Here is a 22028-nt window from a genome sequence, read left to right on the forward strand (position 1 = left end):
AGAGGGAGAGGGAGAGGGAGAGGGAGAGAGGGAGATGGATGGATGGATGGATGGATGGATGGATGGTTCCAGTCTGAGGGCATGCCATTGCATTGCCCAAGATGAGCTCTCACTGTGCCCCGAGTGATTCATTCATTTCCTCACTGGCCAAACTATACAAGCAAGGCTGACTGTGCTTACTACAGCCTATTCAGGGATTGTCCAACCTGCCACCCAGTTTGCTGAATGTGTGTGTGTTCACCCAGCATATCATTATAGCACATGCGGATGGCATCCTGCAAGGTGATGCACACACCGAAGCTGACTTCTACACATGAAACAGCCTTGCGGTACCATTCTGCATATTTCCATTGTAATAATTTAATAATATGTAGGTGTACTTTCTACACATACAACTGTTTGCTGGTTGGTTTATTTTGGGTTGGTCTTCGAAACAAGTCTTCCCCAGACACCCCAAAGTGCTCTGAAATGTCCTAAATTTTAACAGCTGCTGGGGTTCTAGTGCAAGAGTAGTTTGAAAGCAAAAACCATTTTGGAGCGTTCAACTTATTTTACTGTTCTTTGGATAAGCAAACGTTTTGGAGGTTCTTTCAAAAGGCCAACTCAAAGAAAAGCACTAGATGTATTGTGGAGCATTTGCTCCACTGGGGGGAAACGCACAGCTTTCTTTAAGTTGCCAGTATGTTATCCCTAAAATAGCAGCTACATGGAGCAATTGTGAAGTTAGTGAAACAGCTGGGGAGGGGGAAATTAACATGCCTCCCTTGTGCCATGTCCCCTGCCCCCCCTCGATTTAAGAGGGGAGGAGAGTGGGGCTGCTATTTAGCAATTAACATTTTCCTGGGAAAGCACTTGTAGGTCTTTGAGTATTTCATCTTATTTGGCTCATGTGCACAATGATAAAGTCAGGAATTTCCACTGCCAAATACAATGGCAGAAATAACATACTTTCTATTAAATATAAGCATGACTTGTTTTTAATCTTGCTCTTCTGAGGCCTTTTTCAAAAGCTGTTTTTACTTCAAAGAAGCAAACTAAAATAATTTATCTGGGCTGCATGCCGGTGTGTAAAGTTGCCACTAAAAAGAATCCAGGACATTTTTCCTTCTTATCTGCAGTGTTGCTGGTATCAGCCAACCTGTCACAAGACGGTGCTTGATATAAACAAGAGATTGCAAAGACATCTCAGTAATCAATATTAGGATGGCTACAGTATGGAATCCCAACCACTGCATATCATTTGTCTCGGCATCTCTTTCTATGACCAAATGAAGCATTAATTCAAATCATAAATCTGTGGTGATTTAAAACTGGGAATGAGCACCTGCCTGCTTTAATGATTTATTTTGTACATTTCAGTAAGCAGGGGATTTGTCCATATGAACTGACAGGTCACCTTCAGATGCCAGTACCAGACTGTTTATCACCATGTAGACGAGAATCTCATTTTAGCAAGTAAATATTAAACTAAAAGAATCCAACTCACTATGGAAAGCGGAGGGGGGGGGGACATCACGACCATATATTTTACTAATGCTGTCCCTGGACCCCTCCACGGGCACTTCCTCCCTCTTCAAAGGGTAATTCTAGCGGGAAGCTGCAAGCTCAGATCTATGGCACTCAATTAGGGAGGTGAGAAATTATTAATTATAAATGTCATTCATCTCCTTTAGATCCTTTTATTCCATAACCTTCCATTGCTATTTTTATTATTACCACACTATTATTATTATTTATAGTTTACCCATAGTAATTAGGTGCTGTACAAAAAAAAATAATAAAGACGACAAAGTCAGAGAGAAAGAACCTGTCTTTGGGCTATCACCTAAAAGACCAGCACACAAAATGAGAGTGGGGTGGGGGAAAGGATATGAGAGTGACTAAGTGCTGCAGTTGAACACCAGAGTTGCTGGGAAGAAACAGACCAGCCTCCCGACAACACTTGATCCACTTGTTAGCAAAGAGATCCAGACTCAGCTTCCTCTAGCTGTGGTAGCCAAAAGGTAATTTACAGTTGCTATCCCGTCAGAGTTTCAATGATTCTGAATAACTTAATTGAAATTATATAGTTTCAGGTAGGTAGCCGTGTTGGTCTGCAGTAGAAGAGCAATATCTGGGTCTGATTGCACCTTAAAGATCCACAAGATTTCCAAGGTATAAGACTCTTCCGAGAGTCAACACGTATCTGACGAAGGGAGCTTTGACCCTCAAAAGCTTATACTTCGGAAATAATGTTGGTCTTTTAGATGCTACTAGACTTGAACCTTGCTCCATTAAAGGACACGAAATGCTGAAAGATTTATTAATAATAATAATAAATCTGACCAGGAATTGTAGCTAGGAGGAGGAGCGATTTAGACTGGAGTTGAGGCATGGCAGATAGGAGGCTTAACAGCTTAATGTTTCCCCTCCGCAAGTTTTCACAGACTGAAATCAAGCCCCCACTCCTACATTCATAAAGCTAAAACTATTATTAGGCCTAGGAGGTGAAAAGGGCAACTACTCTTTTTTTTCATTCAAGTGATAAGAACAACCTGGGTGAGAAGGAGGCAGCTTGAATAAGACATACCATTCTTGGGGGGCAGGGTTAAACCCCTTCTACCCTGCACAGCCGCTAAGTTCCTGAATAAAAATATAGCATACTCTTTATAACTAGTGGCAAGAATTCCATCTGAATACTCTTATTTAATTTCCTTTATTTTGCAATGGTCTCTCAGAATCTGGCATCTCACTGTGTTCTTGCTAGTATGCCAAGGAGATAGCTACCACTGCAATTTGAATTTAATGTTTTATTATTTTTTTCCTGTGTGAGTGTTTGGGAGTGTGTGCAGGTATCTGTTGCCCATTGAACTTACAGTGCAATACTAAGCAGAGTTACTCCAGTCTAAGCCCATTGATTTTAGTGGGCTTAGACTGGAGTAACTCTTCTTAGGATTGCACTGTTAGACACCTATCTTTCCAAGGCATGTGCTTAGGGGACCTAAGCAATCATAACCATATCTTGAGCCTTGCCCAACTTCATTTGCTTACACACACAGATCAAAACTAGGGAGAAATCTCTAAAAGGATATGTAATCCACTTTTCATTAAAATATACAGCACAAATCCCTGTTGATTAAATGAAACTGGCTGGATGATCAGCTGATCTATACCTAAGACAATAAGACTGACTTCTGACCTACTGAAGCTGTGGCAGAGGAGATTTCCTTACTCGGTTACTTTTCAAGATTTCTGCCCTAAATATATAATTTATGTATGTTCTAGCATGTGCTTGCAGGTTACACAGGAATAACCCATATTTCTCATACTCACACATAGGTGTAGGCAAGCTGTCTTTCTGTTCATTGACCAGTCTTCTCACAAAGAATCTCAATGGATACCCCAGAGTAAGGTTTGAAAATCACTGACTATATAGCTATAAACCAACCAACTTCATAATTATTTGGCTTAAAATATATATACTTTTTGAGATTGCAATGATTACATACTTTACAAGATAAATGTCATTTCACTAAGGAAATCTAAATGATCTCATGATATAAAATGATATTCTATTCATGCACAGAATATGTTATTTGTTTAATTTTTTTTAAATATTTTATTTTTTGTCGTACAAGTCAGAGGCACTAACTGCAGGTCAGAGATATATAAACTGCCCCAAAGGCCAGAGAAGAACTCACAGGACTGTATAGTCCATTTTTACAGCAAGCATTATAATTTCCGAGAGTTCATCTTCCAAACAAAGGAATCCCAGACTTCTGTGCTGCCATGAATTTTAAGATCCAACTGTAGATATGACTTCTAGATAAGGTAAAACATAAATCTAAACAATCAATCTAAAGTCTGCTCTTGGTTGGTCATGGATTTGAATGAAGAGAAGAGAAGAGAAGAGAAGAGAAGAGAAGAGAAGAGAAGAGAAGAGAAGAGAAGAGAAGAGAAGAGAAGAGAAGAGAAGAGAAGAGAAGTCATGTCAGGAGTCATGGACACCAGAAAGAAAAATGCCTCTTTTAAATAGCTTATTGTTTACTAAGACAAAAGCTAGTTAATAGCCTCATTGTCAGATACTGATTCACCTAGTTCTATTATTAGTTTTTATTCTCATAGCTGTGGTAAGAGTAGAGAAACCTGCACCAGTCTGGTAGAAAGTCCTTATTCATGAAACAAGCGCCAAAAAAAAAAGAAGACAATCTAAAAATAAGAATGATATGCAGTAAATACAAGTTTTAAGGAGTTCAGTCCAAGAAAAGGCTGAATGGAACAATTCATTATCTCTTGTTTATACCAACAGCAACTCTAAAGGCATCCTACGATAACCTTTATTGTAGTTTGTTTTTCACTTTCTTTTTCTAAGATCATTAAAACGTTAAAACTTTATGGAAATAACTTACATACTTCTTACAGAAAGTGTTAAGCCAAATAATTTTAACTAACTTCATATCTGTTTCTCAGTCACAGTGGTCGTGCCACTATTTAATCTATCCTCCATAGTCTAACGGCAGCCACACCAAACTCTCTCCCAAACCTATCTATTTTTTTTTCCTGCCGTATCCAAGGAACTCCAAACAGCATACGTGATTCCTCCCTCCAACACTGTCTTCACTACAACCCTGTGAGGGAGGTGTTGCTGAAACTGACTAGCCCAAGGTCATTTAGCAAATTTCATGGCTGAAAGAAGATTTGAGAAAAAAATAAAATAAGAACCTCTAAACAGAAAGACAATCAATAATAATATGACTGATTGTAATCGAATAAATGAAAAATATTTGTATTGTAAAGGTTGTGTAATTACATAAGTATCACAGTGATGGACGTGTGCATAACAAAACCATCCAATATAATTACAAGAATTACAGAATTAACACCATACAAACCATGAAGGGGGGGGAGGATTAAACATCAACTTTCTCTCATAGAAAATAATAATAGAAAGTAATAAAATGAGCATGATTATCAATATGGACCAAAATCCAAACCAAAGTTCATCACGAAGCGGGCTGGTTCGTGGTTTGCGAACTGGCGGTTTGTGGGAGCTGAACCGTGATGAATTTTAGCCCAGTTCATTTGGTTCATATTTTGGTTTGTCACTGCAGAGAGCCTGGCACCAATCAATCAGTTTTCTAGGCAATGGAAAGATGGGCTCTCTGCAGACCTCCTACTGACCCAGAAGAGACGTTTTCACAAACTGAACGAAACGGTTCATGAATAGGGGCAAGTTTGTGAAAGTTTGTGGTTTGTGAAACATGACAAACTACAAACCACACGGTTAGGAACTTTCCTGGTTCGTGCTCATCTCTAATTATCAACATTTATACATGAAAAAATAACCATAAAAGATAACAGATGAGGTCCTGGGTCTGGCTCATTTTGATACTGACTGCAGTATCTGGTTCAGTATGTATAAGAAAACAACTTAATGGCCTCAACATGTTAGAAAACAGTACATTTTGGAGGCATGAAGCTGTTCTGTTATACATACAGAACAAGAGACTATAGTATCAAAACAAGCCATGTCTGGGGCCTCGTCTGCTATCTTTTATATAATATATATAAAATATAAATATTTCTCATTTATCTAATTACAATCATTCATATTATTATTGCTTGCTTTTCTGTTTAGAAGTCTCTTTTTTGTTCCTTTTTTCTCCTTTGGAGAACCTCTTCCCTCTGTTTGGTTGAAAGAGGATTTAAACCTGGGTCTTCCAGATCCCAGTCTAACCTAATAACCACTAAGCCACCCTGGCCTTCATATTTGTCATTAATGGGGCATTCTGATGAGGTGCCTTTCCGTGGAAGAGCGTTTGCATGAAGAAGGTTCCAGGTTCCATCCTCTACACCTGTTACAAGGAATGTATTAGAGGAGATGTGAAAGACCACAATTGAGACCCTGGACAGTTAGTCAGATGAGACAATTCTGACTTTGATAGACCAATGGTCTGGTCTGGCTCTGTAGATTGCAGTTCCATGTGCAGACAAACTGCATAGGATTGCATTGTAAATGTGTGTTACTAAAACATCAATATAAGTGTTCTTTTTGAAATACTGAAGAAAGTATACTGTACTGTACTGTAGTACAGCACATACTGTGCCAAAGAAAATATACTGTAGACCGACATTCAGAAAACAAATATTATCCTCTGTCAACAGTAAAGGGCATCTGTATTTATTGTCTTCATGATATTCCTTCTTAGAGTACACTAGAACCAAAATACCCTCAGGAAAAAAAAATCATATCCCACTGACTAACCTTGGTCCACACACCAACCAATGATTAAATCAAGTAAAACTTGCAACCATGATAAGAAGGCCAGCTGTGAATTAACCATTTTACTTACATCATGTTACAAGTCAGAAGTAGAAAATGGTTCTAATTATTTTACTTTCCTCAAATGCTTAAAGACAACCAGTCTATGGATGCCACTGTAGTTACCTATTCTTTCCTTTGCAACCTCATCTTTCATCTTGTTTTCCCTTCCCACCTCACCTGCTGTTACCATCTTTTGCTAATGATCAAAGTACTATGGCCGCATCTGTCTTCATCACAACAGAAACAATTTCCCCTAACAATACCTGTAGCTTTTTTTGCCTATTGCTGAAACACTAACAGAAAAAAGGGAAGAAAAAACTGGCCTCAAAATCTGCTGACACGCGCACATTTGTTGCTTTTGTTCTTGAGTATAGGTTAAATAATAAATATGATTTAGAACAAAAAAGTTGTCAAACTGTCATCCTTAAGAATAACCTCAAAAATGTGCAGAATATAAAAAGAGGAATATATTAGACTGTCATGTCTGTTTTATGTCTGTGCGACCCCTGCCATGTACAATAGTTACCCAAACTCCTCTTTTCAGCGCATTCACTCCATTTATCTCGGAGAGCAGAAGGGAGCCATTACAAAGGGATGACCTTAAAAGTAAGTATTATTGTAAAGTGTGTTATAGCAAAATAAATTGGCTGCATGTGTAAACAGATCATGCTAACTTATTAGTCAGAAAGGACTGATAACTGTTCCAACCAGTTAGAATAGAAAAAAATAATTACTTTTTAGAAAAGTATTCATAAAGGTAAATACTATGAAAATACTATGATTTATTTTTCTTTTCAACACCAGGCATGAAAGACAAATTCTTTGGCTTTCTACCTGCCTGAACCAAACTACTTAAACCAAAGAATTTGCCTTGAATTGGTCAAATGGAAGTCTGTCAGACAAAAATAATCTTAAATCCAAACATTTTAGCTTAATGTGGTTGAGATTGTATTGTCAATGTCCTAAAATGAGGATCAATGGCAGGACACTTTGATACGACAACTGTATTTAACCCTACAATAAGGGAACAGTGAACATTTACATGATATTCTTTCAGAGAATAAACTAGTTTGAGTTTGCAGGGCATCCCCTGCAAAGGATCTTCGTAAAGAGAAGCACAAAACCTACTGAGTCTACGAAATTCTGTACTAAAGAAAGCTGAAACCCACATAAAATTCCACTTCTTTCTCTCCATCCTTTCCAATCAAAAAGTAAGAACCAAAATTGTGATGATGTCATTATTTAAGTTAAGACTTTTTTAGATTGAAAACTTACCCACACTAGAATTCAGATCTCCATTCTCGGATTCTGCTCCATGCTGATTATTACTGGCATGATAGTTTGACATAGCTTCTAATTTGATTTTTTTCACCTTCATTGCTTCTGCAATGGCGGCATTGGTGGCAGCTGCGGCGGCGGCGGCTGCAGCTGTGAGACCTAAAAAGGGACAGGAATGGAACTAATGAAATTATAACTTCTCACCAACTTTCAATTTGAATGTATATTGTTTGTTGCTTGCACCATCTGAAGTCAAGGCATACTCAAGGAACTCACTAAGTTACTACAAGGCAATTTCAGCAATACGCAGTTCAGAAAGCTATATTTCTTTCAAAATGTATTTATTTATTAAACCAATAAGAGATTTTAAAGTGTTTTTGTTTTTTACAGAAAAGCATCCATACAAAATAAAATCAAAATGGTATCCAGAAAACTTAAATTTTCCATCAGTAGTAGTTGGCTTTATAGGTCTTTATAGGTCAACACCAAAACTTTGAACCGGACCCAGCAGCTTGGCGGAATGTTGGACAAGTGACAGTTGAAAAGTCCACTGGACAGCAGTCGGAGAGCCAAGCTGCAAGACCAGGATGCCTACATTTCCCATCAAAACTTGAGGGAAGCTGACATGTGTCCAACCTGTGAAAGGCGTCACTTGTAGCTTGGCTCTGAGTGTCTGTGAGAGACCATTCTGTCTAAAGCAGACAAACTGTGTGCGCAGCCTGAGAGGGAAAGTTTGTGTATATCTGTGTGACTAAGGGCCAAGCTACAAACGACAAGTGAACAGACTCACTTGCACCCCACTTGCCCTCCACTTGATCACTACGTCTGTTCACTTGCCGTTCAAGTGTCATTCATCACTTGTAGCTTGGCCCTAAGTCTACGAAGAGAAACTTTAAGAACTGATAACTACCTCTGAAACCATCAAGCTTAATTAACAGTATGAAACCGATATGCTTCTTAACAAAATAAAAGTTTACTTTGGGTTTTTTTCCACCCCAGAGTATCCGTTATTCTCATATCCCATTCCTATCCTCAGGGCCACATAGACCCATGAAGGAGCCTGATGGTTGGGCACATTATTAAAGGAGAAATTTAAACCAACTATTTTGGAATATAATTCCAAGCGGCAGCAATTTACCCAGAGGGTGTAAGAGAAGGATTAAAGGCAAAATCTAACTACACAACAGAGAGGGGGTCGTAACAACCACCTTCTCCTTTATGCTTCGCTGCAACCTCTCTGATAGGAGTGTCCATTTCAATCTAATGTCTGTGTGCACTTTTCAAACAGCAGAGTTAACATACATAAAGTCCAGGTCCAGTAGCACCTTAAAGACCAACTAGAGTTCCAAAGTTTGAGCATTTGAGGATCAAAGCTCATACCTCTAGTTTGTCTTTAAGGTGCTATTGGACCCGGATCTTGCTCTTCAACTAAAGACCAACATGGCTACCCACCTGAAACTACATACATAAAATGGCATTCTTGGTGGTTGCCTATTAGGGTCTCTCTACACAAGACATCTTACACAAGGGCGCTCAAGTGACTTACTTTCTGTGTGTTCTTATATTCAAGTGTGCTCTGTCTCCCTAACAGTGCACATGTATCCACAATGGGAGAACAAATGTAAGATTTTTCACTTGATCCTACTTGTATAAGATGTCTTACGTACAGAAACTTTTAGTTATGTTACAAACGAAGACAATGAACAAAGAAAGTTCACTATGGCACAACTACAAAACCCTCATTATATCATGAACTATTTCACAATCCTGTTGCACCATATAGCCCCCAAAGGTACTATGCTAAGATTCCTTGTGTCCACAGCACTGGCATAGCCACACCTGGGATTACCAGGCCTCTTCAGTGTGAATTTACAGCATCTGACAGTAGTGATTTCAACAGCTGCTCCACTGGACCTGTGACCCTTCAAGATCTTACTGCTTGGCTAGATTGTGCTGTGATTGGTCCAACTGCATGCACAGAGGTGTTTTGTGGCTGCATCACAAATGTGCACCAGCAAAATGCAGAAAAAAGAAAAAAAAAGGCATGCACTGGATTGTGCCTCTATTATACCATCCAAACTCTTCCTGAAGCTGGTGTATTCTACAGGCCATTAGAATAGGACTGTATTACTTACCCACCCACCTCACAGGGCAATTGTGGAGATAATAACAACATACTTTGTAAACCACTCTGAGTGGGCATTAAATTGTCCTGAAAGGTGATGTATAAATCAAATATTATTATTATTATCATAGTCGTCATCATCATGACATTTCTATGAAAGGACATCAATATACAATTCCAAAATACCTCTTCTTTAATTTTAGGAAGTACCTAATTTTAAATTAATATTTGGTGGGTTCTTTATTTCTAGTTTTTCTTTTTGCCAGTTGGTAATAGTGAGAAAATATAATACATATAAAGCACTGCATTACTAGTGATTTTTTATTCCTTTTTCATATTAAGATGAGGAGTTTAAGGTGTAATTGGTTTCTTTCACATTTATCTGTAAATATTATAAACACTGCATATGTCATATGCTGATTCATATATCTATACGAAAATAAAAAGTACATCCAAAATAAAGGCATAACGATATTGATTTTTAAAGCTTTATTTCCGTACTTTCTGCCAGTATCTGTTCCAAAAAATGTAAACAAATGTGTCAAGAAAGTCACCCTATCACAGTCGCAGGCAGTAGTTATCATTAATATTCTGAAATTGATAAGCTGTTTACGTCTGGCATTCTTCCTGCTGATTATTCAGTAAGACAGGCCACTTTATAAATATCTCATCACTCCAGCGTCACACAAATTTCATCGACAGTGCTCCTGCACAGCTATTAGCAATATGAATCTAACCATTACAAGGAGGAGGAAAAATCGAACATGTGGCATTAATACGCAGTCCTGGTTCCTAACCATCTGATAGGCAGATGGCGTAAAGTGGATTCTCCAGCTGAAATGAAGGGGCACATCATTTAAAACCTTGTTTGCATTCTAACTGATATCAGTGCCATATTGATATACATGATACATCATGGCAGTATTTGAACAATCTAGTTTGCTTCAGTCATAAATGTTTACAGCCTTGTTTTTTATCTTTAGAGGCATGTTCTGAAGCGCATATTTTTAATTTATGAAATCTATTGTTTACTTCTGTGGAACCAGAAGATTAGCAAGGTGCAGGAATATGAAATTGCCACAACCATCACAGAAGGATAAATAAAGTGCAGCCCCCCCTTCCAATAAAGACTGTTAGTAAAGGAATTAAAAAATTAGCTTAGGCATTTTATGCATTAAATACATTTATTCATTAAACCTCCCAGTTTTCCCCCCATGTGACATACTTAGAACTTTAATGCTTTAACACAGCTATTCATTTAAAGCTCTCACTGTGTGCAATTAATCTTGTTCAACAATTTAATTCAAAAAGCAAAACATCAAAAAGTAAAGTTCAATTCAACAGTCATGGTACTGAAGTAATCTTCCCTGCTGCTGACAGTTCCTATAGACTCCTTGGGAAAAGCCGTTCAAGGTGTCTTGTAAGAGCTGGTGCGCCCGAATTATAACTCAATTCAAAGCTCTTAGCAGGAACTCAGGTCTTAACTTCAGCCAGACACTAAAAACCAACAGATGCACATATTGAATGAACTCTTTCTTGTGTCTTTTTCTACCAATCTCCTCCTTTGTTGTAGTGCTATCAGTTGAATATCCCCCCTCTCCCTCACACATCTAGGAATACTCAGAGCTGAGGTTCAAATCTGCCAAGTCAAAGAAGTAATAATGGGATATGGGGGGTGGGTGGGTTACTGAAATTCACTTTTCACAAAAATCTGAACAAGGAATGGAATCCACATGATACAAGAGATAAAGCTCAGCTACAGAAAGGAGGAGGAAATCGCTGAGAACCTCTCTCTCCTTTGAGAACTGCCTGTTTATAACAACAACAACAGTGTGCTTAAATACCACTCTTCTAGGCAGATTAGTGCCTCACTCAGAGCAGTGAACAAAGCCAGTATATTATTATCGCTGCTCTTCAGCTGGGGGGCTGGGGCTGAGAGGAGTGGCTTATCAAAGCCCACCTACTGAACTCATGGTGGTAGTGGGTTTTGAACCAGCAGAGTATTGATTTGCAGCCAAGCCGCTTAACCACTAAATTTGCAAAACTGAGTTATTCTGGAGAGCTTTTTTACACCAGTAACAGGAATTGTAAGGAAATGGTTCAGAGAGGTCCATGGCAAATAGAACAGGAGGACTGTAGACTATATTCCGGTGTACTGTCTGTTGCTGTAAATATGCTCCTAGTGGATAGTTTCCACGTCTTGTAATATGTCATGTCAATTTGATTATGTTTTGCTTCAGCACTGCTTCCTGCTCTGTATCAGATTTCTGCTTGTTTTTTTCTGAAATCCTTACCCCATTATATTGTTTATTGAATGTTTCGGCTATTGGCTGCATTAACCTAAACTGTGTTAATCCGCTTTGTGCCTCAGCAAGGAAGGTGGACTATATAGAATGTAAATAAATAATGTAAATAAGTAAATACATCCTCCTGCCTTTTAAGCTGGTGATGGGTGGCTGCTGAGTAAATTAATATAATGTAAAAGAGAGGAGAGTAGATTCTGCTACTTTGAGAAATGATTGAGAAATGAGAACAGGGTATTATAAATGCACCTGTATTTCTGCTTGTGAAATGTTAGAAGAGGTATATTTAGTGCTCTGTACATTACTTCGAGTGCCCCACTGCAGAAAGGTGATTATTTATTTATAAATTTTATCACAGAAAAAAATGTATCATAGAAAAAATATATACCAATGAACTCAAAAGCAGGGAGATAAAACCTTATGGAAGAAAAATTAAATAAGTTTTACTCTTCTTCTATAAATTGATTTCATTTCCATAATCTTGAAAAATTAGGCATGCCAATAGGATTTAGCATGCAAAGCATATACAACACAACTTTTGTACAGAATTCATGATTAGAGATGGGCACGATCCGAATTACGATCCCAAAAAACCCACAATAATGGCGATCACGCAATCGTGACTCAGTGGATCGTGATCGGCCACAGCCAATGATCCAGCAATCGGGAGGGGGGCTGGATCGGGGCTGGATTGGGGCTGGATCGTGCTCAGATCGGGAAGCCAGACACTCAGGCGCCAGTAATCTATTCCCAGGGCAATGGAGCCAGGGGAATGCCTGAGCTGTGTTTCCCCTCCTTCTGTCGCCCTGGAAACCCGAATGGAAGCCCAGCTTTCCTTGATCAGCAGGGCTTCCTTCCAACCACGGAGCAGCAAAGCAGTCACCAGTTGGAAGAAGACACCCAGGGGAGGGAGGGGGAAGGGGGTGTTCTGTAGCCATGAGCACTCCAATCTCATCCCTGCAAACCCTGATAGGTAGCTCAGATGGCCAAACACAGAAGGCCAAACACAAACACAGATGCCGCCAGCATCACCCAACGTTCTTTTCTCACCAGCGCGCTCCCTTTTGGCCTGGTGGGCGGGCACATGGGGGGTGCTGCCGGCGAGCGGCCAGACCCCCTGCCCCCTGAGGGGAGGCGGCTCGTCGCCGTCTCCCCATGCCCGGTGGCCGCCGCCAACACTCACTTTCACACATAGCTGGGAATAGCAGCACGCCCCGCTTTGGCCTCCACGATCGACGGATCGGGAACGGGAGATGATCAGTGTGGATCATTTAGTCGGGAACGTCACTGGCACCGATCCATGATCAGCTGGATCTGCAATTTTTTTGGGATCGTGCCCATCTCTATTCATGATTATACCTAAACTATTCCTACCATTGCAACTCGTGCAAGGTGCGACAGCAAGCCATGCTGTCAGCAACGCCCAGAGCTTTATTGCCTGCATGTTCTTGAATCTTCTGTTCTGGGATTTGCTGCTGCATATATATGGGTTGACTTCCAGGTGTCAACTACAGAGCTGCCCCCATCTCTTTAAAAGCTCCAAAACATGAGAGACCGTGCAGAATTTCTGTGCACTATTTCTCACCAACTTTTTTATTGATTTTATTTTATTTTATTTAGTTCAAATTTTTAATCCACCCTCCCTGCGAGCAGGCTCATGGCGGATAACAACATATTAAAATACAATAAAAATTCATCTGCATTAAAACATCATTAAAACAGCAGTGTATTAATACACATTTAAAACAGGATGGTGGACAGCCTTCACAGGGAGGGTTAAGATTTTATACACCCGTTTTTCAGGCCGGCGGAGGCCCAGCCTCAGCCATATGCCTGGTGGAACAACTCTGTCTGGCAGGCCCGGCGAAAGGATAGTAAATCCTTCCAGGCCCTGATCTCAGCAGACAGAGCATTCCACCAGGTGGGAGCTAGGACCAAAAAGGCCCTGGCTCTAGTCGAGGCTCGGCGGGCCTCCTTGGGGCCAGGGACCACCAACAGCTGTTTGTCCCCTGATTAGAGTGTCCTCCAGGGAATATATGGGGAGAGACTTTCCCGTAGATACACTGGTCCCAGTCTGCACAGGGCCTTGTAGGTCAATACCAGAACCTTGAATCTGATACGATACTCCATTGGCAACCAATGCAGCTCACGTAAGATCGGTTTTAGCCAACATTCTTCCCTATCTGCTGCCCTGAAATTAGAAGAACTTTAATTTTGTCCCATAACAAGACGTTATTCTGCAATCCTAACCATATATGTGTGGAAATAAATCCTGCTGAAATCAATTGAACTTACATTTTAGTAACAAATTGTTGGTATCTGGTTATAAACAAAGAAAATATAATATCCAGTTCTCTTAAAACTACAAAATTGCTGTCTTGCATCACCGTTTCTAGTAAACATTGCTCAATATTACTCAAAATTAAACTGTATATTATATAGGTGCCACAAAAAGACTGCATTTTCTACAGTTTGAAATATTGTGGATGTGCATAGAGAGTCAAAACAATTCAATTAAGAGGGCAGCTTTTTTTAGCAGTCATCTCTTCGAAAGCAATAGATTCTCAGTCCTCATCCACTCTCTTGCATTATTCATTTCATGTGCAACCTCAAGCTGGACCATAAATTGTTACTTTATCTAATCAAAGGCGACTTAACTCTACAGAAGGTCAAAGGTTTAATTTTGTGAAGTATTATCTTACGCTAGGAGTTTAACTGAAAAATAGAAGAAGAAAAACAGCCAAGAAACTGGTAATAAATGAACCTTTATTGCCTCAGGCATTGGTCTAGTTAATAAACTTTCATTGAAGGTTTCTTTCAACTGTTGCGGACAAGGAGGCTAAAAAAAAACCCCTTAAATTACAGCCATGTGTGACTTTTAAAGGAGGAATTCTGTTTTTATCACAACCTCCCTAGACTAGAAGACAGACAAAGAAATTGTCTTCTATTTCTTAACCAAAAATGTGTGTTCTAAATTGATGAAAAAGCACAGAGATGTCTTTTCTAAAAGTAGAGGTCAGCTTTGGAGGAAAAATATACAATGATCTTTGCAGACCCCCAAAATACAATTTTTTCAAAAACAAGTTCCTTTAAAAGTGTAAGAATGCATCGATCATTTTGCATTAATACAAAGACTTACAGTACAATCCTAAATAGAATTATACTGTTCTAAATCCAGTGGAGTCAATGGGCTTAAAAGAGTGAAACTCTGCTTAAGATAACACTGTTAAAGATCATTATTTGAGGAGAATGCAAAGAACTGCATAATCCCCAAAAGAAAAATACTCTGGACTGAGCATGTTTACTCAAAAGTAAATCCTACTGAATTCAATGGGACATTTCCAGGTAAGTGTGAGTAGACTTAGTCCTATGTACAATTACCTGGGAATGAACCCAGTTGAACATAAGGGGACTTAACTGTAAGTAGACATGCACAGCCTTGCTCTATAGGCATACTTTCTAGGGAGTAAAAGGACACAGGATCACACCGCATGGTTCCAGCTGAATGCCCACTCAGTAGCTGCCCCCTTTAAATTCCAGTGAGATTTACTGCAGAATGAAAATACAACTGAACTGCAAATCAGACATATTCTCAATATATTTCTATTTTAAAAAGAAATGTACACTACCCTGTTAAAGTCCTTCTTGATTAGAAGACTTATTTGACAATATATAGAAGACTTATTGTTGTAGCATACCTGAGATGCTTAAAATTGAAGAAATAGCAATATCAGCTCCCCCCCAAAAATCTTGTTGCTGCAATTCCTTCTATAAGTCAACCTTCTCCTCCTTTCCACCATGAACTTGGGCGAAGAGAGGTCCTAATTATCTGTACAAATCCAGTGACACACAGAGTGTCTCTACACAATACTTTTGACATGCGTTCTTCATGGGTCAGGAGACACAATGTTAGGGAGGAAGCATGGAGCCAGGGGAGATCGCTCCGGAGGGGACGGATTCTCTCACAGCCCCCTGCCACCTCTGGTGTCTCCCCTTCCAGAGCCTTTGCCCTGCTAAGGCTCAGTTAATTCAAAGTCTTAAGAAGCAAGGGCAGCAAGGTAAAAGCCCCGGAAGGGGAGATAGGCCAGCACGCCGGAGACAGTGGAGGGCTGTGAGAAAATCCATCCCCTCTGGAGTGATCTCTGCCAGCTCTGTCATTCAAAACTACTCTTCCTGGCTAACATTGCGTCTCCAGACACTTGACGGGCACGTGCCCTGATGTCTCATGTAGAGAGAGACACAGATATAATAATTAATTTGAAAATAACCTAATATGAAAGGATTGTCATGGCATCCAAGGCTTACCTAGGAAATATAGGAAAAAATTAACTGCTGTGTTTCCTACACAAGAGATAATTTGGATTTCCTAAGCCATTTGAGTTTTGATCTCTCTTTACTGCTAAGGATTTGTTCAATTGTCTGTCAAAGTTTGAAGCATTTCCAGAAGAAAGAATGGTACTTGCATCATGAAACCCTTTTGAAGCTGTCCCCCACACCCTTTCCAACAGGATACCATTGGGGGGGGGGACCCACCATGAGAATGCACTTCCATTATACTGAAATTACTGTAAAATCATGACCAGGTCCTTGGTAAAGTATCTGTGCCTCACAGGTTAGAATTGAGATTCTTTAATGGGATATTAAAATATCACATTGGAGAGTTTTGTAACATTGTGATATTTTAATATTACCAAAGATAATCCCTGACCTGGATAGCCCAGGCAGGCCCGATCTAGTCAGATCTTGGAGACTAAGCAGGATTGACCTTGGTTAGTAATTGGATGGGAGACCTCCAACAAAGACCAAGGTTGCAGAGGCAGGCAATGGAAAACCACCTCTGTTAGTCTCTTGCCATGAAAACCCCAACAGGGTCACCATAAGTCAGATATAATTTGAGGGCACTTTCCACCACCAAACTACCGAAAGTTTAAGGATTGCTTTCCAGAGATCACTGGAACAATGTGGACATCTAACCCTATATGTTGTCACCTTGAGCTCAGTTGCCATCAAGATCATCAGTAGAGGTGCACCTATAAGCATGCAAGAACAAAAGAGGAGAAAAACCTACTGAAAATAAAATGTGGAAGTACACCCTACTTTATAAGAACTTTTAAAAAAATAGGACCCTTGCTTATAAAGTGACTGCTGTAGCAATGAACCATAACATTATATGAGCTAAAACACATACTTCCCTGAGCTGTTAGAAGAGCAGTATTCCCCTCTTGATTACAAGCACACTCACAAAAATATTCTATCAAGTGAAGGAAAATATGCACCAGCTCTGTGATGTCCTACAGCTCTAGAGTGTTCCTAGCATGTCCTCTTCACACATGCAGAATCCATTTATAAAAATGAACTGAGTCCATGACAAAGAATATAATCCTATAAGGTGAGGGGTGAAAGAAATAAACATAGGGGCCACACCACCATTTGTGTAGTGTGGCCTCACCTGCTCAAGCCACATGGCCTGGGGGCTCTCAATTGGGTATCCTGAAAAGAGAGCACTCCAGGTCCATCTCGGCCACCATGTTTGTTCCCGCTTGTTGCTTGATGCCAGTACTGCTTAAGCACCATATGCAATGAACAGCTTTCCTGATAATGTCCTTTTCACTCCTATACAGGTGAACACACAGGCAAATGTATAGTTTGGACTGCATGATGGCCGTCTTGATTTTCTGGGTAAATATGCTTCTATGACTTTTCAAACATTTATAATAGTAAAAAATAGTTAATATGAGCAGTAACAGTACAAAAATTCTCACCAATAAGCTTTCTTTATTTTTAAACACTGTGTATTTTATTCGTATTAAAAAGAAGCCATTACTTAAGCATTTTGTTTATACTTAACACAGCACCCCCCCCCAAAAAAAAACTACACACAAAACTGGAAGAATTTAATACACATTCTTATCCAATATATTTAGTCTACATTTCAGCTACATGGACACAATTAATTAATTGTAACAATGCTGCAATTCAGAATAGCTGAAAAGACATGTTCATACCTGTAATGGCAAGTAATGGAGCTAAATAATAATTATAATCTTTCCACCACCAGGAGCTTTGGTCGTTGGGTCCCCCCCCCCGCCAGTGCTAATCCACATCTTAACACAGACTATGCAGCCAGAGAGCAGTCCTTTGGCTGAACTAACGTTGAGACATTGTTTCGTAAGAGCTCTAGCTCAACAGATATGTAACTGTCCTGTCTTATCCCCAGCCCGACAGCTGCGTGCGGCTTGCGAGAGAATGTTCAAAACGAGCTTACAGCATTAATGACTGCTGTACACATCAAAATCAGCCAATGTATTAAAGAAGCATGGGAGAAGAGCTGCACCTCCTTCCCTTACCTCCACGGAGAGCAGCAGATAAAAAGCGCAAGCAAAGGGGGAGGGGAGGAGAAGTGAGTTTAAAATAAATAGCTTCCTTGCATCTCAGTTTTAGGGGACATTTGGGGGGAAGGTATCCTTTTCTTCTTCCTCCTGTCCATTTCAGATTTATTTACTTCATGCCTTTCGTCCCAATGAGGACCCAAAGTGGCTCACATTGTTCTCTTCTTCTCCATTGTTCCCTCAAAATAACCCTGTGAGGTAGGTTAGGCTGAGAGGGTGCAACTGGCCCAAGGTTGCCCAGTGAGTTTCCATCCCAGAGTAGTGGTTTGAATAGAGTTCTCCCAGAATCTAGTCCAACACTCTAACCACCAATTAATTGGCATCTGCATACTGGTATTGTAACAACAACATAAATGGCGTACGTTATGGAACGATACAAGCCGTTTAAAAAGTATAATTGTCCCACGCGATAACTTTGCTATGGTTATTATGAGGAATAAAGGCAGTCATAGGAAATGTTCTACAAATATTTCTTGGGGGTTTATTTTGTTTTTGCAAGTTAGCACAGAATTTATCCAAGAGTTACACTTTACTGAAAAAGCTTGCCCCGTGCAACTGAAATGGATTTGCTTGCCTTCTCTACTGAAATGTCACCCTAACTAGTTTTCTCCAACTATGTAGAATGCTTTGACACAAAGTGCTCTTTAATAGTTATTTGGATTACAGAACCATATTTGGGGAAATATATTGTACAGATGGTTTCTAAGGCAGTAAATCTTTTTTTTTTCCTGGAGAGGAAATTAACCTTGAGTATGTGCTGATGCATTCCACAATCCACGTTCTCCTGTTTGCAGCATCGATAAGACACAATTGATCTCTTTTGGTTGTTGTCACAAGAATATTACACTTAACATTACAAGAGAGAGCATGGATTGCCTAAAGAAAATAAGTACATCTAAAGAAAATGAAAACATCTATTAAAGGACAACTAAAGTTCAGCTTTCACATGTAAAATGTCTTCGTAGCAGTGCTAAGGGAGAGGCAGCTTCTGTCCGATGCATCCATTTGTTCTTCAGAGTTCTGACTGATCAGGCAAGAGCCGTTTTCACACTGCTTACCGGCCATGGAACATCGTGCCAAGCTCCTGGAATGACAGCATCGTTCTGGGACCTTGGCACGATGTGCCATGGCTGGTAAGCAGTGTGAAAACAGCCAAGAAGTAATGTTTTGCAAATTAAGGAGAGGCTAATTTCATTACATGTATAATCCTGCTTTCCGTAGATTTTGCAAGGGTCTCCCATCTACACATGCACCAAACACAGACCTGCTGCACAGAAGGTTGCTCTACCATGGGTTTACTACACCTAGTTCCTAGGGAAAGCCCTAGGTTTTGGGCAGGGGAGGGGGGAGAGTGCAAGAGACACGAGCCATGGTGAGAGTGCCAGGAAGTCATTTTCAGCTACTGCTTCTAGAAAACCAATGGCAATGGGTCCATTAGGGAACAAAAATTGAGGGACAGGCTGAAGAGTCGCCACTGCTGTCCAGAAATTTAGATGCTTTCTTTAGTTATCTCTCAAGCTCCCTCCCCAGGAGACTGAGCAAGCGAGAGCTCCCACAAGGAGCATCTCATGAAAAAAAAAAGATGTTGCATTAACCCAACTAATTTCCTTGCTCTTGGATGACCTTTTCCCCAGCCCCCAAGCCCTACATAACCTGCACACCTGACCTCAACTTCTTACTCTCCCACAACTGCCCTGCTGTTTAACAGGGAATGTCAATCTTTCCCTTGTAGCCAATGGGAATTAAAGTGAAAGGCAATACCCACTCAACATTGAAGTCTATTGGGTGGACTGAAGCCAATTACAGTCTCTCAGCCTAAGAGGTCTACAGGGCTATTTTAAGGTACTGGTGAATTGTCGAATGCACCTCCCCAACATCACAAGATAACATATTCATTTCCTTTTTTCTCGTCTTTGGTTGTAAATCACTGTACCCAAAAGCAAAATTATAGAAGATATTTTTATAGCAGTACTTGGCTTCTTGACAGATAACATAAATAGTTATTTTGGCAGCTTCAAAGACACCTCTGGGTCAGATAGTTGGTTAAGCAATGATCATTTCCTCCATGGTTCTCTGTATAAAATATGGGTTATTTGTGAACTGCACACAGTCACATCCACTTCCTCACATCTGTATAAAAATGTTAAGGAAAAATGCATTAGATAACTCATTAGATAACGGAATAAGAGTCAGACTTATTTGTGGGCGATTAAATGGTATGGTTTGTTTTTAATCTGCCTTTTTTCCTGCTGTGCATTGATTATGCAATTTGTTCCCGGTGTTATAACAAGTCATAATTGGGAGCAAGAAAGCTGAAACATGATAAACACACTGAATTAAAGTGCCGGAGTGTTTAACAAGTGCTAGAACAGTACATCTTGTTAGGTAAAAGGAAAATATTCTTGTCTTTCCATCTTTGACTCAACTTATGTGGTTCTATCATACTTTGATTTCTACTTTTTTACCTTGGAACAGATAATGAATTAAAGAGTGACACTGGATTCCCAGGTTATTATATCAGCCTGGAATCTCCCCAAAGGACAATACTTTTGCTTGTTTGAATGGTGAATGCTTAGTGAATCGAGAAATCCTCTGGTGTAAATTTCTAAAAAGAAAAAAAAGTGGAATATATCACCCACAACATATTCAGAGCAATGTCTGTGCATGCACAGTGACTGAGGGGTGGGGGGGAAATGTAGTCTGAGCTGCATTCTAGATTGCCAAAATGACAGCCAGTACTGAGGCTACCGTTCCAATACACAAACTATACACAGGGAAAAAACAACAACAGTCACCTGAAAAATTAGTAAGTACAAATGTAGGTTTAAGTACAAATGTAAGTACAAATGTTTTAGTACTGAGGCTACCAGCAGCAAGAAGACTGAAGGGGAGTATATGGGGGCAGAAATGGAACTGGAGACAGGATAGGGAGTGGTAAATGGAACCAGTGGCAGAGCAGGAGGGGAGGGGAAAATCGGAGAAAACAGATATCCCTCCCTCAATAAATTGCCACTTGTATCTAGTTCGTTTGAAAGTTTGATTGACCCACAACAATGGAAGCCAGTTAGCTGTAACATGTTAGAGGTCTAACCTGGTGACAATTCTCTATACATTCCTGTCTTCTAACTTCCTTTAGTTTTCATCAGTTTCATGTTGGACAGAAATTCGCCCACATGCAAATAAGTGCAACCATTACTACAGTAGACATCAGGGACCTCTACCCCAACTAAGATGTGGTCAGACTCAGTACTACTGAAGATACACACCATATATTCTCAAAAAGGGATTTCTGACAAAGCAAACTCACCCATAAAGCTTCCTGAAAACAAACGATGATCCACAATATGTTAAATTCAATTAGTAACTCCAAATCACAAAACAAAGTAACTCCGGAACTATATGTGTAGATAACAGACAGGTCTGAAGATAGGGTCTGTTATGTAACACAATGAAATTTGACACTCTTTGCGTATTTTTAACTGACAAAGCAAGTTCCACCATTAGAGAAAGTGAAGTAGCTGCCTCAGGCAGCAGATTTGGAGGCCCATTAAAGGAGACAAATTGTCAGTTATTTAATTTATTATGTGTTAACTGCCTAAGGCAGGCCCACCATTTAGATTTTCTGTCTC

General features: G+C 39.8%; 1 protein-coding gene across 1 annotated transcript in view; it reads right to left on the bottom strand.

The window, feature by feature from the left end:
• Positions 1-22028, bottom strand: part of DACH1 (dachshund family transcription factor 1) — a 521772-nt gene that overhangs the window by 250038 nt on the left and 249706 nt on the right. Inside the window, exon 3 of the mRNA XM_054973584.1 lies at positions 7580-7741. Within this exon, the coding sequence (XP_054829559.1) occupies positions 7580-7741 (162 nt within the window). The remainder of the gene's footprint in view (positions 1-7579; positions 7742-22028) is intronic.

Source organism: Eublepharis macularius, chromosome 3, assembly GCF_028583425.1.
Source record: "Eublepharis macularius isolate TG4126 chromosome 3, MPM_Emac_v1.0, whole genome shotgun sequence".
Lineage (NCBI taxonomy): Eukaryota > Metazoa > Chordata > Lepidosauria > Squamata > Eublepharidae > Eublepharis > Eublepharis macularius.